This window comes from Bos indicus, chromosome 8, assembly GCF_029378745.1.
Source record: "Bos indicus isolate NIAB-ARS_2022 breed Sahiwal x Tharparkar chromosome 8, NIAB-ARS_B.indTharparkar_mat_pri_1.0, whole genome shotgun sequence".
NCBI classification, from domain to species: domain Eukaryota; kingdom Metazoa; phylum Chordata; class Mammalia; order Artiodactyla; family Bovidae; genus Bos; species Bos indicus.
In genome coordinates this window covers 102,423,666-102,444,060 of record NC_091767.1, presented here as the reverse complement: position 1 = coordinate 102,444,060, position 20,395 = coordinate 102,423,666, and the positions used below count along the sequence as shown (strand labels likewise).

At 42.4% G+C, this 20,395-nt stretch overlaps 1 protein-coding gene across 4 annotated transcripts; it reads right to left on the bottom strand.

Moving 5' to 3' along the window:
- Positions 1-103: 103 nt before the first annotated feature.
- PRPF4 (pre-mRNA splicing tri-snRNP complex factor PRPF4) lies at positions 104-20,383 on the bottom strand. 4 transcript variants are annotated; one of them, XM_019966748.2, is made up of 14 exons: positions 20,237-20,383; positions 19,315-19,492; positions 17,152-17,338; positions 10,767-10,854; positions 10,264-10,343; positions 10,000-10,093; positions 9,399-9,493; positions 7,895-7,953; positions 7,327-7,450; positions 4,878-4,967; positions 2,290-2,412; positions 2,072-2,179; positions 1,861-1,979; positions 104-980 (listed from the first exon to the last, which is right to left on the bottom strand). In XM_019966748.2, exons 1-14 carry the CDS (start codon positions 20,261-20,263, stop codon positions 787-789), a joined length of 1,566 nt encoding a protein of 521 aa, XP_019822307.1. In that variant the 5' UTR covers positions 20,264-20,383; the 3' UTR covers positions 104-786. The 4 variants fall into 4 exon arrangements, with proteins under 4 accessions (XP_019822307.1, XP_019822306.1, XP_070651407.1 ...); XM_019966747.2 differs by having other exon boundaries at positions 19,315-19,495; positions 20,237-20,365; XM_070795306.1 differs by having other exon boundaries at positions 20,231-20,351.
- Positions 20,384-20,395: the final 12 nt, after the last annotated feature.

Sequence of the window (20,395 nt, the reverse complement as noted above, 5' to 3'; positions counted from 1 at the left end):
AGGAATACCCATTAGGGATTTTTTTTTTCCCCAGAGTTATCTCCACATGAAGGATACATATAAATAACCAACAGAAAAGAACTTGCACAGTAGAGACATCGTGTTTGCTTTCTAAAAATTTCATTGAATCTTGACACAGTGTCCTAGTTTTGGGGTAACAAAGGATGCCAAACTTCAAAGCAAAATGGAAGACATCTTCTGAAGAGGCAGATGCTCAGTTCTGGACTTCCTGATGCAGTTAGCATTCCAAGTGAACTCAACAGGATGAGGTGAACCTCTGCTGCGGAAGCCAGGACACAGCTGTGGCTCACGTCTTCGCCTTCCATGCTCAGGGCCCTCCTCTGTCAGGTGCTGTTCAGCCAGCGCACAGAGAGACACGCTTCTCTACTTGAGGGCTTCCTGTAGAGCACAGACGTCGTGCTCTCCGGGTCACATGGAGTCCTGAAACACGTACCATGTAACGGAAAGCCAGGTTTCAAGAAGTAAAAATCCTGAGTGCTTTGAGGGAAGCAAGAGGGCATTCAAACAAAAGATTAATAAAAACAGTGTCTACGAAGTTCATGGAGGGGCTTGAAGAGGAAAACAAATTTTTCAACCATGGAAGGGGTTGACCAATACCCAAGGATTGGGCTGCTTGCCTGAAGTGGGAGCTGAGACAGAAATTCGATTCTTTGAGGATCTATATACATGGTAATTGGCAAAGTACATGATAGAACAAAACACATCAGTTCCTTTCTTTTGAAAACGGCTCTAAAGGGAGACTGAGTCCTTCTTCCATGGTCCTGCCTATTCAGCCATCCAGAGCTTGAAGGTCCTGTCATAGGAGCAAGTGGCTATGAGCTGCCCATCGGAAGAAATGTCTAGGCCCATCACTTTGCCTTCGTGGCCGGCCAGAGTCTTCAGAGGGGACCAGCCTGGGTGAGTCCAGATCTTGGCTGTGTTATCATAGGCACCAGTGAGCAAGAAATTCCCATGGATAGCTACAAAAGAGAAGAGGAATTACTTCAGGAATTGAAATATTCAAGAGCGTAAGAAAAAGAACAGAACCCAAATCTGCAGGGTGTGTGCTCAGTCGTGGCCAACTCTTTGTGGCCCCATGGACTGTAGCCCATCAGGCTCCTCTGTCCATGGAATTTTCCAGGCAAGAATATTAGAGTGGGTTACTTCCCTGGTGGTCCAGTGGTTAAGATTCTATGCCTCCACTGTAGGGGGCATGGGTTTGACCCCTGGTTGGGAAATTAAGATCCCACATGCCACATAAGGAAAAAAAAAATCTAAAGCAATTAAGAATACTGGAGTGGCTTGCTATCTCCTCCTCCAGGGGATCTTCCCAACCCAGGGATTAAATCCACGTCTCTTGCATCTCGTGCACTAGCAGGTGGATTCTTTACCGCTGTGCCACCTGGGAAGTCCCAAAATCCACTAGAGTATACTATTTTCAAAAAGATGTTATTTTGGCATTCATAAAACGCCAACCTCCAATCTGCATTTTTACTAGGCCTCTACAAAAAAGAGAACAACTACAGACAGACTTAGGGAAACAAATAACATTATTAAGGTCTTTTGGTTCTTTCCCTGATACACAACCTATTCAAAATAATATTAAGAACTAAGTGCGTGGACCTTCCCTGGAAAGCAAAACATGCACAGAAGTCTTCTTTACTTCCTAGCAACAAGCGGCATGCAGTCAGAGCTCTGTCTGAAAGGGTGGTTGAGGGAAGGAAATGATCACTTCTTCCTTCAACAGGGTCCAAATTCTCTCATGTTCCCCTTCCAAGTTAAGCTAACACCTGGCCTGCATTTCATGCCAATGCAATCTGTTTGTCTTGTAGTTAGGCTTACAACAGAAGGAAGACTTACGCTCGAACTTGACACCTGTCACTAAGTTCTGATGGGCAGGAATGGTGTAGACACAACGTCGCTGTCGGAGGTCCCACACTTTGCAGGTGTTGTCGCCACTGCCAGTTGCAATGTGGTAGCTGTGGATCAGACAGAGAGGAAGTCAGAAACACAGAATACTTTCTGGCCACTAACCCTGCCTGTGCACCCCTCATTCAGTGAGCTTATTTACCCATTGGGGGAGAAATTTATTCCATATATTTCCTTCAGGTGACCTTCTAGGAACATGATACAACGTCCTGTGCGCAGGTCCCAAACTCGACCAAATGCATCCAGTCCCCTGACAAAACAGTTCATGAATGAGTACTGTGAACCCAGTTTCCTCTGGAAGCAGGCAGATGTCAGAGGTCAGACGACTGAGCTGCCCCGGCTGTGTGGAAGAAGCCTTACCCAGTGCCAGCCAAAGAGCCATCTTGATGGAAGGCAATGTCATACACACCCATGCTGTGGCCCTCCTGATGCAGGATCTCCTCTTGAGCTTCCAAATCCCATAAGCGCCATGATCGGTCATAGCTTAAAAAGTCAAGCTAATAATTAACCAGCAGATACTCAAAGTGTACAAAGGGCTATAAATTACAAGTGTACAAAGTGCTTCAATGTACCAAGTGCTGTAAATAGCTGGAGCTCAAGTTATATTTCTGAAACTACTCATACAACCATATTAACAAATTCTTTTCTGGCATAAATAATGTCTCCACAACTAAGCGTTATCTGTCTTGGGTGCTAAATGGGAAACTGTGGACTGCCCATGCCTAAAAAACTATCTCAGTGGCTATTTTAGAAAACAGAATTCCCTTAGAATGGCCCAGAACAAAGACTCTGTCACCTACTTTCTTCCCCAATTTCACTGTTATGTCCTTCCATTCACTGAGCATTTACTGAGTCCTAAACTGAATGTTGGGGATATAATCAATCACAAGTAAATCAACAGAATATAAGAGAATAGAGAGTATATAAAGAGGCCCACATACACACGGTCAAATGATTTTCAATGCGGCCACCAAAGAAATTTCAATAGTGAAAATCTCAATAAATGATGAGAAAACTGTAATACATATGGGAAAAAAGATAAAACAAACAAAAAATCCTCAATTAAAAAATGAGTAAAGCACCTGAACACTGAACAAAAGAAAATACACAAAGGGTCAATAAGCGTATGACTCAACACCAAGAGTCATCAGAGTAATAAAAACTGAAACCATGAGATTTCACTACATACTTGCAAGACTGGTCAAAATGATGAGACTGCCAATGCCAAATGTTGCAAAGATGTTAAAAAAACAAACAACAACACTAGAATGCTGGGAATGCAGAATGACACCAGCACTATGGAAAACCCCTTGGAAATTTTAAAAGTTAAATATACATCTACCCTATAATCTTGCAATTGCATTCTAAGGTATTCATTCAAGAGAAAGGAAAGACAAATATGTCCACAAAAAGTACTGGACAAGATACGTACAGTAGCTTTATTCTTACCAGCCAAGAGCTGGAAACAGCCCAAGTGTCCACCAATGGGAGAATGCATAAACTGGCAGTTATGCAACCGACTGTTTCTCAGCGATAAAAAGGGACTACCGATACACGCGACGACAGGAATGAGTCTTAAAAACGTTGTGCTGAGTTAAAGAACCCAGGCACAAATGAGTTTATAAGGTATGACCACGTAGAATTAATTTATGGTGACAGAAATCAGGGCAGGGGTTGTTTTGGAAAGGGGAGTTGGCTGGGAAAGGCATGGGGGAACTTTCTGGGGTGATGCAAGTGTTCTCTCTATCGACAAGTGTATGGCTATGAGCATAACTGATGCCGTCTTGGGCCCATACAGTTCTTCCTGTCCTCCTGCTGACCCCACCCAGAACTGTACTGTGTGGTAAATCACTTTTCTATTGTCAAGGGCTTTTATTAATAGTTCATAGATATTGTTTAACAACCATTAGGACCAGGAGACCTCCATGCTCTGTTAGCCGTCAAACAATGAAGACCTTTGCTGGTGTATTCCCAGCACCTACTGGTTACCCACTCATAAATCTTGACTTAGGAATGTACTTCCTGCTTCCAAGCACAGACCCCCGTACCCTAGGTTAACTATAAAACTGCTGCAATGGCTTCTTGAAGGTGCAGACTGCAGCTGTGAATGCTTCAGGACTGCTGACTGCCAGATCCCACCCTATAAGTGACCCTGTAATAAACTGATCCACTGGTTATATGGATGGAATTGTCCACCTTGATTATTCCTCTCAAGATGCTTCTCGGGGACATCCCTCGTGGTACGGTGGATAAGAATCCACCTGCCAATGCAGGGGACATGGGCTCAATCCCTGGGCCGGGATGATTCCACATGACGTGGGCTACCCACGCACGCAACTACTGAAGCCTGCGTGCCTAGAGGCTGAGCTTAGTCAGCAACATGAGAAGCCACTGCAGTGAGAAGCGCGTGCACTGCGACAAAAGCAGCGCCCGTTCACCACAACCAGAGTGCCCACAGCAGCAACGAAGCCTCAGTGCAACCAAAGAAAAGGACTTCTCAGCTTGGTGGGCGCTTTTTGTTCCCTCGGACCTCTAACAACAGGGATGTGGGTCATGTGAACGCATGCATTTGTCAAGACTGACTAAATTATACACTTAAATCCATTCCACTGCACGTAAATTGTATCTCAAAAACTTCTTTAATAGATTCTGGCCTCACTGAATTTATAGAACCAAGAAAAGAGACTGATCTGTAAGCAGTGAAGTTATAATACAACGTATAGCCCACCCCACCGCCCCTCTCCATCAAAAAATGCACTTCTAGTATTGGCCAAGAAAGAGAAGAGGGAAACTCTAGCTCTCTGGCATTTAGTGACTGAAATCTCAGCTTAACTGCAATTTAAAGCCGAATACACTTAGCCTTAACTGTACCATATAGTCTTTTGTGATTCTGATTCATTGCAGTCCAAGAAAACATGACTTGAAGACAGAACAAGAAGATGGCTTACCAGGTGGTACCCAAGAAGCGCCCCGAAGGATGCCACGTCACACGGGCCACACGCACGGTGTGCCCTTCAATGTCTGCCACCGGCTCATCACTGAAAAGGAACCGAATATCCTACGTAAACTATCTTACACTCATGCAAATATTCACTGAATTTTTTTTTAACTGTTGAGCACACAGGCATTCATTCTGCATGGGTGGACAGGCCAAACTGTAACTTGTAATCTGTTAAAATTTTAGGGCCAACGATAATCTAATCACCTCCCAAGGTTATAAAAGCTTTGGGACTATTACATATGTCCAGAGGTGAACATTGCCCATTTTTGTTGTTCAGTAGCTCAGCTGTGTGCTACTCTTTGCAACTCCATGGACTACAGCATGCCAGGCCTCCCTGTCCTTCACCATCTCCTGGAGCTCGCTCAAACTCACGTCCATTGAGTCAGTGATGCCATCCAACCATCTCATCCTTTGTCGTCCCCTTCTCCTCCTGCTTTCAATCTTTTGCAGAATCAGGGTATTTTCCAGTGAGTCAGTTCTCATCAGGTGGCCAAAGTACCAGAGCTTCAGCTTCAGCATCAGTTCTTCCACTGAATATTCAGGGTTGATATCCTTTAGGATTGACTGATTTGATCTCCTTGCAGTTCAAGGGATTCTCAAGAGTCTTCTCCAACACCACAGTTCAAAAGCATCAGTTCTTCGGAGCTCAGCCTTCTTTCTGGTCCAACTCTCACATCCATAAATGACTACTGGAAAAACCATAGCTTTGTTTATATGCACCTCTGTTAGTAAAGTAATGCCTCTGCTTTTTAATATGCTATCTAGGTTTGTTATTGCTTTTCTTCCAAGAGGCAAGTGTCTTTTAATTTCATGGCTGCAATCACCATCTGCAGTGATTTTGGATCCCCCCCAAAATAAAAGTCTGTCACTATTTCCATTGTTTCCCCATCTATTTGCCATGAAGTGATGGGACCAGATGCCATGATCTTAGTTTTTTCAATGTGAATTTTAAGCCAGCTTTTTCACTCTCTTCTTTCATCTTTCATCAAGAGGCTCTTTAGTTCCTCTTCGCTTTCTCCCATAAGGGTGGTGTCATCTGCATATCTGAGGTTATTAATATTTCTCCAGGCAATCTTGATTCCAGCTTGTGCTTCATCCAGCCCGGCATTTCTCATGATTTACTCTGCAGGTAAGTCAAATAAGCAGGGTGACAATATACAGCCTTGACGTACTCCTTTCCAAATTTTGACCAGTCTGTTGTTCCATGTCTGGTTCTAACTGTTGCTTCTTGACCTGCATATAGGTTTCATAGGAGGCAGGTCAAGTGGTCTGGTATTCCCATCTCTTTCAGAATTTTCCACAATTTGTTGTGATTCATACAGTCAAGGCTTCAGTGTAGTCAATGAACCAGAAGCAGATGCCACAGCACTTCAATAAGCATTGTCCTTCTATTTCAATTCATTGTCAACAAACTCTTAATTCTACACCACTTAAGATTAAGAGAAAAATAAAAGATACTTCAACCTAACAAGCAAAATAATTTCTCTGAACCAAAGGACTGCTGAGATTCTAGAAAGAAACATACTTTGATAGAGATGCAGGGCAATATCAAACATTTCTGGTGCAAGTGGATTATAGGTAATTTTATCTCAAACTTCAGCTTGTTCAAGGATCCACATGAAAGCAGAACTCCTAAACAGAGGCTTAGTTTCCTTTCAGTGGCCATTAAATTCTACTACCAGCAACAGCAGAAAGAAGATCTGAAACACCAGTGAAAGGAAATAAACACAAACCCTAAAGAGGGCAATTAAGAAGGGAACACTATTAACGTGGATACACAGAACTAATCAAAGCCCTAGGGGAACAAATATTGCTACGTATTACCAAAGCCAATTAAAACCTGCTGTGCTCACAGCTAAGATCCTATCTAGCAGAGTGGAGACACTAATTAGCTCCTCACAAAATCCTAGAACAAAAGCCTCATGTGCTTTCCCAAAGAAGGAAAACTAAGCAACTGAATTCAGAAGTCTTTTAGGCAACAAGGTGCTTCTAACTATTTCTTGGAAAACAATAAATAATCACAAACACATTAAAACAGAGAAGCCTGTTGTAACTGGAAAATATGGTTTAGGTAAAGGATGACAATATTGGGAGGAGACATCACTTCCTTGGCAATACTGCTGGACATAACCTTCTTTCTTCCCCTGTGGCTGTTTGCTAAGAACCAATGTGCTGTCTGGATATTATTTTCAGTCAATCTACCAAATAGCGCATTTGTCCAATGTCAGTCTATTGCAATGGCAGGTATAATGGATCGTTCCAGAATAACTGGAGCCAGGAAACAGCGGTCACTATATTAGAGGCAAAAACCAAGGTACAGAGTTCTAGGTCCCTAGGGCCAACCAATCAACTGTTTACTGCGGTGACTGCCGTGCGGACAGAGCAGTAATATTCACCTGTCAAGGCTCCACAGCTTCACAGAACCGTCAGCAGCACAAGAGGCCAGATTAACGTCTTTTTGGTCCAAGGAGACTGTGGATTTGGGATGGAATACGATCGCTCCCACATTTGTGTTATGGCCTGAAGGAGTGTAAGAGATGGAAATTAAAGGGCTGCTGTTCCATTATAACTTAAGTGTAAATATACACAATGAGGAATATTATATATACACATTTCAGAAAACGTGAACCTGTAAAGTATTAGTTATTCAACTACTAAAAAATTGAACTTTTAAAATTTAAACTAACGTATAAATTACATTAAAAAAAAGCTTCACACACAAAAAAATGTTTCTTGCTTTAGATTGTAAATGCCAGAGTAGGGCTGGACATGAGAGAGAAATATGCATATGATGTCATTATCATTCAGCCTTGCAGTCAAAGAAAACCAAACCAAGTCAGATCATATCAAGAATCAATCGTGTGTGTACTGGGTTTGAGTGTCCTGTAGAGCTTTAAGAGTTATACTGCTTGATAGAGTTTGAATTGGGAAAAAGAGCAAGATTTAGGTAAGAGTCTAACCCACCTCGAAGAGTGTGAAGGAGGTTGCAATCGGGAACAGACCAGAGCTTGCAAAGCCCACTCCTATCAAATACAAAGGAAAGCATCTCAGCCAGGGTTGGTCTGGGAAGGAAAAGGTATCTTGGTAACATTACTAAAGGACAATTTCTTCTTACCCCCCAAAATCGTTATAGTGGCAGACAAAAAAGAAAAGGCTTATCACTTGGAGGGTTATGTAAGAAAGCTATAGCCAGGTCTGAAGCAAACAAAGGCCTCTACTGGACTGTAAATACTACAGCACAAGTTGCTCTTCTCCTTAGCTTTTGGACCGATTTCTAGGCAAAGTAGGACAAATGAAGTTACCTACCTGTAATATTAATAATGATACTATCTCCTTAAATATGAATAGCATATTACTACTTACAAAGTATTTAAATAAAAATGCTTTATTTTGAAAAATTCCAACAAATTACTTTTATATCTATCATCTCAAATGATCCTTATAACAGATTTGTGAGGTACATAAGATGGAATGATCATTTCTACTTTACTTGTGTATTCGTTTTATTTTCTGGTAATTAACTTTTTAAATCGGAGTACAGGTGATTTACAATGCTGTGTCAGTTTCTGCTGCACAGCAAAGTGAGTCATTTCTACTTTATAATAAAGACAGCTGAGGCTTGAAGAGGTGGACGAATCTACATAGGTCCTTGGTTTTCTCCTGAATTGGTCTCGATTTCTGCCTAGTCAAGTAGCTTCTGTGTGTACAATGTAAGGAAGACTGCCCCTCACTAGACGACAATGTCCCACGAGAACAACTAAGTGACTGAACAGAACAAAACAACAAAGTTTTCACGTCTTAAAAGTTTTCTGCATATGCGATGGCAAACAGAAAACAGAATAAACACAAGAACGGTAATTTGCTTTGCTTTACAGATAAAGAAACTGAAGCTTACAGAGAAGTATCTTGCTTAGGTCACATAACTAAAAGTATGAAGTATCTTGCTTAGGTGATATAACTAAAAAAGAAAAGCTGTATCAAGGTGTGTATAGTTAGTCTATAAACTCCCTGTATTAATATATCTGCCCCAAAATGATGCTAATGCCAAGAATGTGACTGACAGATGCGAACTGAAAGCTCTATCACAAACTACAATGGGCACGAGTTACCACCTCTAGTTTGATGTGATCATGAGGCAGCAGAGGAAAATGGGATGGCAGAGGCCTTCTGTTTATTTTTCACATTTTTTTTGAAAGTAGCTCAGTCACGTCCAACTCTTTGCGACCCCAGGGACTATACAGTCCATGGAATTCTCAAGGCCACAATACTGGAGTGGGTAGCCTTTCCCTTCTCCAGGGGATCTTCCCAACCCAGGGAGTGAACACAGGTTTCCCACAATGCAGGCGGATTCTTTACCAGCCGAGCCACCAGGGAAGCCAAGCAATGGCCTTCCAAAACAAATGTTGACTTTTCCCCCAGAACCCCATTCAGGGAAAAGAAAACAGAACACTATAAAATGGGGACTTACCAACAGGCTGTGGCCAGCATTTTGGAATTGGGACTAAAGTGACAGTAGGAGATAGGCCGATCATCCCCAATCTGACTGCAGAAATTATTCAAAGACTTAAAAAAACAGACAAACAAGGAATCATTAAATGCTAACCCAAGACTTTCTTGGCTTTTCCACCATTAAAAAAAGAAAAAAAATCTTTCCAGTTCTAACCCACCCTAAGATTCCCCACCCCTCCTTTTTTGTCAGGAGACACTTCTACAAATGAACGAATGAATGGAGTCAAGGCTTATCTGGAACTCCCCCATGCTGTCATCTACAGTCCGTGTCAATAGCTTCTCTGTCAGCTAAAAATAAACCAGAAAGCCATGGCAAGATTTAAAGTACAGTCTAACATATTAAAAGGGAGAAGTAAAGCACAGGAACCACAGGCCTCTGCCTGGTACGAAGTACAGTAGGTTCCCTGCCACCTTAACTGATGGATCCTCCCAAGCAGCAACAGTGCAAGCAAGGAAGATGTACAGCTGCCTTTTATTTGTTAGAGGCGGGCCAAGGTAGAACATATAACAAATACTGCAGAAATCTTTAAAACATCGGGCAATCGCTGAGAGAGTCTTACTCGGAGAGATTTGTGCAGCTCTTGCATCTGGGAGGTTCTAGTTGTCTCAGGAATCTCTTTATGAAGACGGGCCTCTTCTAAGCGTTTCATTGCCCTGTAACACGGAAAACATTACCCTGGGCAAACAGGCTGGAAACAAGGGTCCAAAGAAGTCTCTGTATCACTCAATTTCAACTAACAACCACAGTCATTATAAAGCAGATCCTCAGTCCCTGAGAGGAAATAAGAAGCATGCTTCTTCCCCCTTCTCAAGTTTCTCCTCACCTGGGCAGTGAGTAATTAGCAATCCACAGTCTAGCAACCTTCAGGCTGTGTGGTCCTTCATGGTACCAGGTCTGCTGATACTGAAAGTTAAATAAGAGCAGAAATGTCAAGTCTGAAGCATCCCTGCCTCTTTCATAGCTATCAATTCCCTACTGTAACTGCCCAGGAGAAAGGTGAATTAGTTCAGTATAATATGATGAAATCAGGTATATGTGTTTTCTGATGTGCTTCTTTCTATGAGTTCTTATTGGATGATTTCTGGTTCCTTTTTACAAGGGAAACCAGGAATGCTGTGCTTCTTTCCCGAAATGGGAAACTCGCTTACTTCCGTTTGTATCTACAAAGGAACCACAAACAACTGCCAACAACTATTCCTGAACAGCAGTCTCCAACCCCTGCTCTGGCCCTCATCCGAGGCAAAGTAAAGCTCTGAAAACAGAAAACGAGAGAACTAGCCCCTTGTCTCCTGCGTGCTGACACTATGAAGCCAAGGACGTATTTACCTCTTCTTTGGACTTCTTTGATTTCTCATCATCTTTTTTGGTCTTTTTTAAGGCATCAGTACCGACCACTGAGAGAATATTTCTTAACCTGTAACAAAGAAGATCAGAATTTAAATAGAGTTGAGGTAAGGTAAAGTAGGACTTTCACCTTACTTCACTCAGCGTGTTGGATACTCTTGACACGCTAAGTATAAAAAATGACTAAGAAACAGCCCTTGACTTCACAGGGTACTAAGGGGAATCCTGAGTAAACAACCTAGACTTGGAGGGAATCAGGGAAGGCCCTATGGAGAAGATGTTCTCTAAACCGAGACGTCAATCAATCAGGTCAAAGGTCAAGAATGTTCGGAAAGGACAGCTAAGGCAGAGGGTTCCACAAATGTGAAGGTCTAGAGGCAAGCACGTTGAGCCTGGAATCAAAACAGTTCAGTATGGCTGGAGCATGGGGTATTGGGAAAGGCTGAGTGAGAGAAATGGCTGCGAATCTAAGTAGGGGCCAGGCCACAATGCGCTCCTAATGCCAGGGTGAGCAGGATTCACATTTGAGAAAGACTCCTGGAAAAGTATGGAGAATAAAGAGGGAAGAACAAAGGAGGGAGCTCAGCATACTGTGGTATCCTCCCACTTGAGACTTAATGGACTGAATAGGACGGTGGCGGGGGAGACTCCAGACAGTCACCTAAGGGACACAAACAACAAACGGTAAAAGTGTATCCTTTGCGAGGCTATTGACAAAGTAACACACCGTGACAGAGCAGTGTGTGGGCTCTTTACCAGGGAGCAGAGGGTAGGAAGGGCTTCTTTAAGGAGGTGGTATTTATGCTAAAACCAAAAGAACTGAAAAGCTCTAAAAGGCGAGAGCTCCACTATTCTTGCTTAGAAAATCCGTGGACAGAGGAGCCTGGCAGGCTACAGTCCATAGGGTCGCAAAAGTTAGACACAACTTAGCAACTAAATCACAACATAAAAGGCGAGAGAGGGGAACAAAAAAAGGAAAATTAAGTCGAAAGACACACACAAAAAAGCTTGAGCATCCTAGGAGGATCATTATGGCTACTAAGTCTAGTAAACGGGAAGAGGGGTACAAGGTAAGGATGAAGAGCATGTTAGGAGTTTTTTACTCTAAGTTTAGTAAGAGACACTGTAGGATTTTTGTTAAGCAAATAGATAAGCAAACAATTAATACAGCACATCTGGGATTACTACAATAGTCTAAAGGTTAAACTAGTGGAGGGAGAGAAAAGAGGACATGCTGGAGGTACATTTCAGAAGTAGAATAAACAAGATTTTGCTTACGGGTTATACAGAAGGTGATGCAGGTTTTTAACTGAAAACCGTGTGAATGGTTGTGTTATTTCCAAGAATAGGAAAAGGATGGAAAATAGATGAGTTCAACATCAGTTAACTTCAGTTCAGTTGCTCAGTCGTGACTGCATGGACTGCAGCAGGCCAGGCCTCCCTGTCCATCATCAACTCCCAGAGTTTACTCAAACTCATGTCCATTGAGTCGGTGATGCCATCCAACCATCTCATCCTCTGTCGTCCCTTTCTTCTGCCCTCAATCTTTCCCAGGAACAGGGTCTTTTCCAATGAGTCAGCTCTTCACATCAGGTGGCCAAAGGATTGGAGTTTCAGCTTCAGCATCAGTCCTTCTAATGAACACCTAGGACTGATCTCCTTTAGGATGGACTGGTTGGATCTCCTTGCAGTCCAAGGGACTCTCAAGAGTCTTCTCTAACACCACAGTTCAAAAGCATCAATTCTTCGGCACTCAGCCTTCTTCACAGTCCAACTTTCACATCCATACATGACCACAGGAAAAACCATAGCCTTGACTAGACAGACCTTTGTTGGCAAAGGAATGTCTCTGCTTTTTAATATGCTGTTTAGGTTGGTCGTAACTTTTCTTCCAAGGAGTAAGCGTCTTTTAATTTCATTCAACGTAGGTCCATGAATAAAGGTAAATTGGAAGTGGTCAAACAGGAGATGGCAAGAATAAACATCGACATCTTAGGAATCAGTGAACTAAAATGGATGGGAATAGGCAAATGTAATTCAGATGACCATTAAATCTACTACAGTGGGCAAGAATCCCTTAGAAGAAATGGAGTAGCCATCATAGTCAATAAAAGAGTCTGAAATGCAGTACTTGAGTGCAATATCTGAAAAATGACAGAATGATCTCGGTTCGTTTCCAAGGCAAACCATTCAATGCCACGGTAACCCAAGTTTAAGCCCCAACCATCGATGCTGAAGAAGTTGAAGCTAACCAGTTCTATAAAGACCTATAAGATCATCTAGAACTAACACCAAAAAAAGATGTTCTCTTAACCTCAGGGGATTGGAATGCAAAAGGAGCAAGTCAAGAGACACTTGGAGTAACAGGCAAATTTGGCCTTGGAGTACAAAATGAAGCAGGACAAAGGCTAACAGAATTCTGCCAAGAGAATACACTGGTCATAGTAAACACCTTTTTCCAACAACACAAGGGACAACTTTACACGTGGACACCACCAAGTGCCAGATTGATTTTATTCTTTGCAGTCGAAAATGGAGCAGCTCTATCCACTCAGCAAAAACAAGACCTGAAGCTACCTGTGGCTCAGATCATCAGCTCCTTAAAGCAAAATTCAGGCTTAAACCAAAGAAAGCACGGAAAACCACTGGGCATTCAGATACGACCTAAATCAAATCCTCCATGATCATACAGTGGAGGTAACAAATAGATTCAAGGGATTAGATCTGGTAAACAGAGTGTCTGAAGAACTATGGACAGAGGTTCGTAATACCGTACACAAGGAGGCACTGACTAAAACCATCCCAAAGGAAAAGACATGCAAGAAGGCAAAGTGGTTGTATGACAAAGTCTTAAGAATAGCTGAGGAAAGACGAGAAGTGAAAAGCAAGGGAGAGAGGGAAAGGTATACCCAACTGAATGCAGAGTTCCAGAGAACAGCAAGGAAAGAGAGGGCCTTCGTCAAAGAACAATGTGAAGAAACAGCAGAAAACAGGACGGGAAAGACTAGAGATCTCTTCAAGAAAACTGGAGATATCAAAGGAACATTTCATGCAAAGATGGGCACAATAATGGACAGAAACAGTAAAGACCCAATAGAAGCACAAGAGATCAAGAAGAGATGGCAAGAATACACAGATGAACTGTACAAAAAGATCTTAACGATCTGGATAGCCATGATGGTGTGGTCACTCACCTAGAGCCAAACATCATGAGTGTGAAATCATGAGGGCCTTTAGAAGCACTGCTGCCAATAAAGCTAGCAGAGGTGACGGAATTCCAGTTGAGCTATTTCAAATCCTAAAAGACGATGCTATTAAATGATGCTGCATTCAGTATGTCAGCAAATTTGGGAAAACTCAGCAGTGGCCACAGAACTGAAAAAGGTCAATCTTCATCCTAATTCCTAAGAAGGACAGTACTAAAGAATGTTCAAACTACCAGACAATTGCGCTTACTTCCCATGCTAGTAAGGTTATGCTCAAAATCCTTTAAGCTAGGCTTCAGTACTTGAGAGGAAACTTCCAGATGGACAAGCTGGGTTTAGAAAAGGCAGAGGAACCAGAGACCAAATCGCCAACACTCGCTGATCATAGAGAAAGCAAAGGAATTCCAGAAAAACGTCTACTTCTATTTCACTGACTATGCAAAAGCCTTTGACTGTGTGGATCACAACCATGAAAAACTCTTAAAGAGATGTGAATACCAGACCATCTTACCTGTCACCTGAGAAACCTATATGCGGGTCAAGAAAACAACAGTTAGAACCTTATATGGAATAAATGACTGGTTCAAAATTAAGAAAGGAGTATGACAAGGCTGAATACTGTCATTCTGCTTATTTAACTTATACGTAGAGTACATCATGGAAATGCCAGGCTGGATGACTCACAAGCTGGAATCAAGATTGCTGGGAGAAATATCAACAACTTCAGATATGCAGATGATACCACTCTAATGGCAGAAAGCGAGGAGGAACTAAAGAGCACCTTGATGAGGGTGAAAGAGAGAGTGAAAAAGTCAGCTTGAAACTCAATATTAAAAAATCTAATTAGATGGCCTCTGGTCTTAACACTTCATGGCAAATAGAAGAGGAAAAGGTGGAAGCAGAGACAAATTTCCTCTTCTTAGGATGAAGAAAATCACTGCGGATGGTGACTGCAGCCATGAAATTAAAGATGACTGCTTCCTGGAAGGAAAGCAACGATAAACCCAGACAGTATATTAAAAAGCAGAGATACCACTTAGCTTAAAAAGGTCCGTACAGTCACAGCTATGGTGTTTCCAGTAGTCACATATGCATGTGAGAAATGGACCATAAAGAAGGCAGAGCACTCAAGAACTGATGCTTTTGAACTGTGGTGCTGGAGAAGGCTCTTGAGAGTCCCTTGGACAGCAAGGAGATCAAACCAGTCAATCCCAAAGGAAATTAACCCTGAATATTCATTGGAAGGACTGATGTTGAAGCTGAAGCTCCATACTCTGGCCACCTGATGAAAACAGCCAACTAACTGGAAGAGACCCTGATGCTGGCAAAGACCTAAGATAGCAGAAGAAGAGGGCAACAGAGGATGAGATGGTTGGATGGCATCATCAATTCAATGGACATGAACTTGGGCAAACTCCAGGAGATAGTGAGGTACAGGGAGGCCTGGCGTGCTGCAGTGCCTGGGGTTGCAAAGAGTTGGACACGACTTGGTGACTGAACAACTTAGAGATGTCAAATTTGAGACTATAGAACAGCTAGGCTACGGAGACCTGGGAGTCATCAGACTCCATGCCATGGGAGTCCATAGAAACTCCACGTAAACCATGCCATGGGAACGGACCTGATCCCTCATGGCTGGTGTAGGACAAGGACAAACAACAGCAGTTTATAAAGGTTACACAGAAAAAAAAAAAAAAAAGGTTACACAGGGGGAAAACGAGGCTTAGAAGAATTAGCTAAAGAAACAGGATTGGGTTTTATGGAAGCCAAGGAAAGGGAGCGTTTGAAGGATGAATAGGTGGCAGTGTACTAGGGCTATTCTTAGTAAAGATGAGCTGATGACCTTAATGAACAGCCATTTCAATGTGGAAGTGGTCAGTCAGTCTGCACTGGGCTGAAGAGTGGTAAGGGCCTTAAGAGGGTAAATGTAATAAGTGAGGAATAGTTAAGCCCCAAGTCCTAAAGAGGCAGGCAGGTCACATCCTCATAACTGCACATGACTAGCCTGTCACTGAGAGATTTTGGAACTTCAGAATCACAAGAATAGCATTATCTGAGGAAAGTACCTCTTTTCAATAATGTCCAAAAAACACTTACCATCATGTTTTATGTTAATGACAAAAAACGTGTTTGCTGTTTAAATTTTCAGAGTTCAGTGACAAATTTTACCCAACTCAAAACTATACACTAAGGAGAGGAAGGGGAGGGAACATGTTAACATCTTCACAGTTTATAAAGAAAAATTAGTAGTGGAGAATAAACTGGCCTAAGACTTAGATTATGGACTAAACCATATTCACACAACCTAAGATATTCTGTCAACATTATGTGAGACATTCTATTAAAGGTTTAGCTACAAATACCAACTAAATAATGGCAGAAAGTGAAGAGGAACTAAAGAGCCTCTTGATGAAAGTGAAAGAGGAGAGTGAAAAAGCTGGCTTAAATTCAACATTCAAAAAATGAACATCATGGCATCTGGTTGAATCACTTCATAGCAAATAGATAGGGAAAAAGTGCAAAGTGTCAGACTTCGTTTTCTTGGGCTTCAAAATCAATGTGGATGGTGACTGCAGCCATGAAATTAAAAGACACTTGCTCCTTGGAAGAATAGCTATGACAAACCTAGACAGTGTATTAAAAAGCAGAGACATCACTTGGCTGAAAAAGTTCCGTATTGTCAAGGTTATGGTTTTTCCAGTAGTCATGTATGGATGTGGACCGTAAAGAACGCAGAGTACTGAAGAATCGATGCTTTTGAACTGTGGGGTCAGAGAAGACTCTTGAGAGTCCCTTGGACAGCAAGGAGATCCAACCAGTCCATCCTAAAGGAAATCAACCCTGAAAATTCATTGGAAGGACTGATGCTGAAACTGAAGCTCCAATACTTTGGCCACCTGATGCGAAGAGCCAACTCACTGGAAAAGACCCTGATGCTGGGAAAGATTGAGAGCAGAAGAGGACAACAGGATGAGACAGTTGGATGGCGTCACTGACTCAATGGACATGAGTCTGAGCAAGCTCCGGGAGACAGTGAAGGACAGGGAGGTTCATGGGGTCACAAAGAGTTGGACATGACTTAGTGACTGAACAACAACAACAACTAAAATCTGGAACTATAATCCTGTGATTAAAAAAGAGTAAGTACTTAGAAAGGGTACCTTTCTCTTCTTTCAGCAGGACCTTCTCCAAAAAGTGTGATGGGTTCCCCCAAAGCTCTAAGGCAAGCCTTGACCTCTGAGTCATCTGTGGAAACGTTGATTTGCCGGGCTCGCTTCCTTCTCTCAAACTCTGCTAACACTTCAGCCTGTCTCTCACTGATGTGCTCTTCAATTTCAAACACTTCTCCTATAAAGAGAACAGGCAATATCAGCATGATCACCAATCTTCTTCAATTAGGGAGAGAGAAATAAGTTCTTACAACTGGAGTCTGCATGCCTCTGCTGCTGCTGCTGCTGCTGCTAAGTTGCTTCAGTTGTGTCCGACTCTGTGCGACCCCACAGACGGCAGCCCACCAGACTCCCCCTGGGATTCTCCAGGCAAGAACACTGGAGTGGGTTGCCATTTCCTTCTCCAATGCATGAAAGTGAAAAGTCAAAGTGAAGTCACTCAGTCGTGTCCGACTCTTAGCGACCCCATGGACTGCAGCCTACCAGGCTCCTCCGCCCATGGGATTTTCCAGGCAAGAGTACTGGAGTGGGGTGCCATTGCCTTCTCCAGTGCACGCCTCTAGGGACAGTTAACTAATCTGTAAGAAACTTTACAGTTTCTCAGTTTATTAAAGTATGCCAAAACCAGAAAACTAAATGAGGTTTTAAAGGCCAGAAACTGGTTCAAGTCATCTTGTTTCATTTGGCAACTTACACGTACACAAACACACAGCTTTCATGAGACAATGTGAATACAGAGCACTTTTACAAGTTAACTAGGCTTTCTCTCCAAGGCAAAATAGAAACATTATTTTAACAGCTGCCAAAGCTACTCTCTGAAACAGTCTCAGTATAGGAACACTAACAAATGTAACAGTAAACTGGAAATAATTACCATGAAAATGATAAGCCTTAACTATAAGGCTTTTTGGATAATCTAGTAGCTAGTTTTAAAACTCACATAAAAAACAAGCATTTGGATGAGAAGTGAGTACAGTCGTGATGCCGTCATGTTTAAAATAACATAAAAGGTTTAAAACTCATGAAAAGTGCATGTGTATAGAAAAGAAAATGTATGGGAGGGTCGATGAGAAACTTGACAGAAGTCCTATCTGCATGGAAGTCTTTTTATACTGTCTGATGGAGAAGGAAATGGCAACCCACTCCAGTGTTCTTGCCTAGAGAATCCCAGGGACGGGGGAGCCTGGTGGGCTGCCGTCTATGGGGTCACACAGATTTGGACACGACTGAAGCGACTTAGCAGCAGCAGCATACTGTCTGAATTTCTTATGACAAACATGAATGATTTTATTTTTAAAATATAGTAGACTACTAGTTACTGGCATGAAAAAATACCCTCAACAGTGTGTGTGTACTTATTGGCTTACTTGTTTCCAACTCTTTGCGACCTGGTGGATTGTAGCCCACCAGACCCCTCTGTCCATGGGGTTTTACATGCAAGAAATACTGGAGTAGGTTGCCATTTCCTCTTCCAGGGGATCTTCCCCACCCAGTGATCAAACCCACCTTGTCTCCTGTGTCTCTTGCATTGCAGGTGAATTCTTTACCCACTGAGCCATCAGGAAAGCCCATTTAACAGTATTCAGAATGACAAACGCAGGTTACAAAACAATTTGTTTATCGTGGTTTCATTTATGGAAAAAAATGTATTTTCACAGCTTTATTAAGTTCTTGAAATGATATAGCCCCAATTAATAAAGATTACAGGTTTTTCTACTTCATATATTTCTTTATTGTATTACTGCTTTCAAAACAAAGATGGCTATCACTTTAAAAAGAGATAATTTCACTTTGGGTGAAAAACAGTTGGAAAACTAAAAAGAGGAGAATATTAGGAAACACAGTAGCTTCAAGCTAACGCCAGAACTACACTCGATTCCAGAAGACAAAGGAAATCACTGAATCCAAATACACACTGAATAAATTCCTAGTAAAATTACTAACAATTCACTGAGGAAAAACTGTATAAAAGGTTTAAGAAAAAGGTTCTCAGGATGATAATCCCAAGTCAGGCAGGCAGAGAATATGGACTTCGATAGGTGCAAGCTTATTATTTGTAGTTTTTGGACATAAACTAGTGATATTTGAGGCAGGTAATCATTACAGAAAATTTGAGCACGAAAGGTAAAGATGAACTCACAATCTGCATCTTACCAGAGGTTATGTTAATGTTTCCTGCTTCAATTCCTGCTTTGAGTCCTTCTTTTCCCAAAAGCCCAGATTCTCCTTTGGCCAGACGCTCCCTCTCCTTCTCTTCCAAACTTCCATAATAGATGTGTGGTTTCTTCACAACAGGAGCCACCAAGTCATCTGGTGCCTTAGTTTTGGTTGCCTGCTAAAACAAAGACCTAGATTAACCTAAAGCTTAATCTTAGCAATCTACTGGGTTTCCCAGCAGAATGCAGCTTATTTAGAGCTTCAAACCTATTTCTTCCCCACACAAAGGACAAACCAGGCACCAGTGAAAATGTGTCTTCCTTGATCTGGGGGTGGAGGCAAAGAGTGGTTCCAGTCTCTTAATCACTTAAGTTTTGTAGATAGGAAGAGATGGATAAAACTAGTGAATTTCTCCTGCTGATTTTTCTGTCAAAGGTTTTCTCTCGAACATGTTTATTTCATACGGTTGCAGCAGGTGCAATCTCTTCTTGGCTTTTACGAAAATTTCCAGAATTACTGCTCATCACTGGGCTATCAAGGATAACTGAAATAACCAAAGCGATGGTACAAGGGACAAGTTACAAAGTTACTGTTCACACATTTCAAACGTTTCGGACATGAAGCAGTAGATAAGTTAGGAGGCCTGGTTACAATTAAGAGTTCGGAAAGTGTCATAAATCTTGGCCAAGACTCTACTCCCTTTCAGAGCTCCGTTTCTGAACCAGACGGAAAAGATATTTACATTTCGGGGCTGTAGTAAGAGGTGAAAACGAGCTGAAACAGATGAAAGCACTTAAGAATTAGGAAAACACAGCAGCCTTCCTCCTCGGCCCTCCACTGCTGTAGCCCGTTCCCTAACGGCCCTGTTTCGCAGGGACCCCCACCCCCTCAGCACTCCCTGGCAGAATGAGACCCGTACCGTGGAGGAGGGTCGTGTGGAAGCCATGCTGGGCTCCGGAGACGCGAAGCCCCAGCGAAAGCCGCGCTCTACGTTTCAGACCGTCCACCGCGCGCCCAGCAAAGCGGAACTACGTCGCCGAACGGAAGTGGTCCGAGGTCCGACGCAGCATCCTGGGAG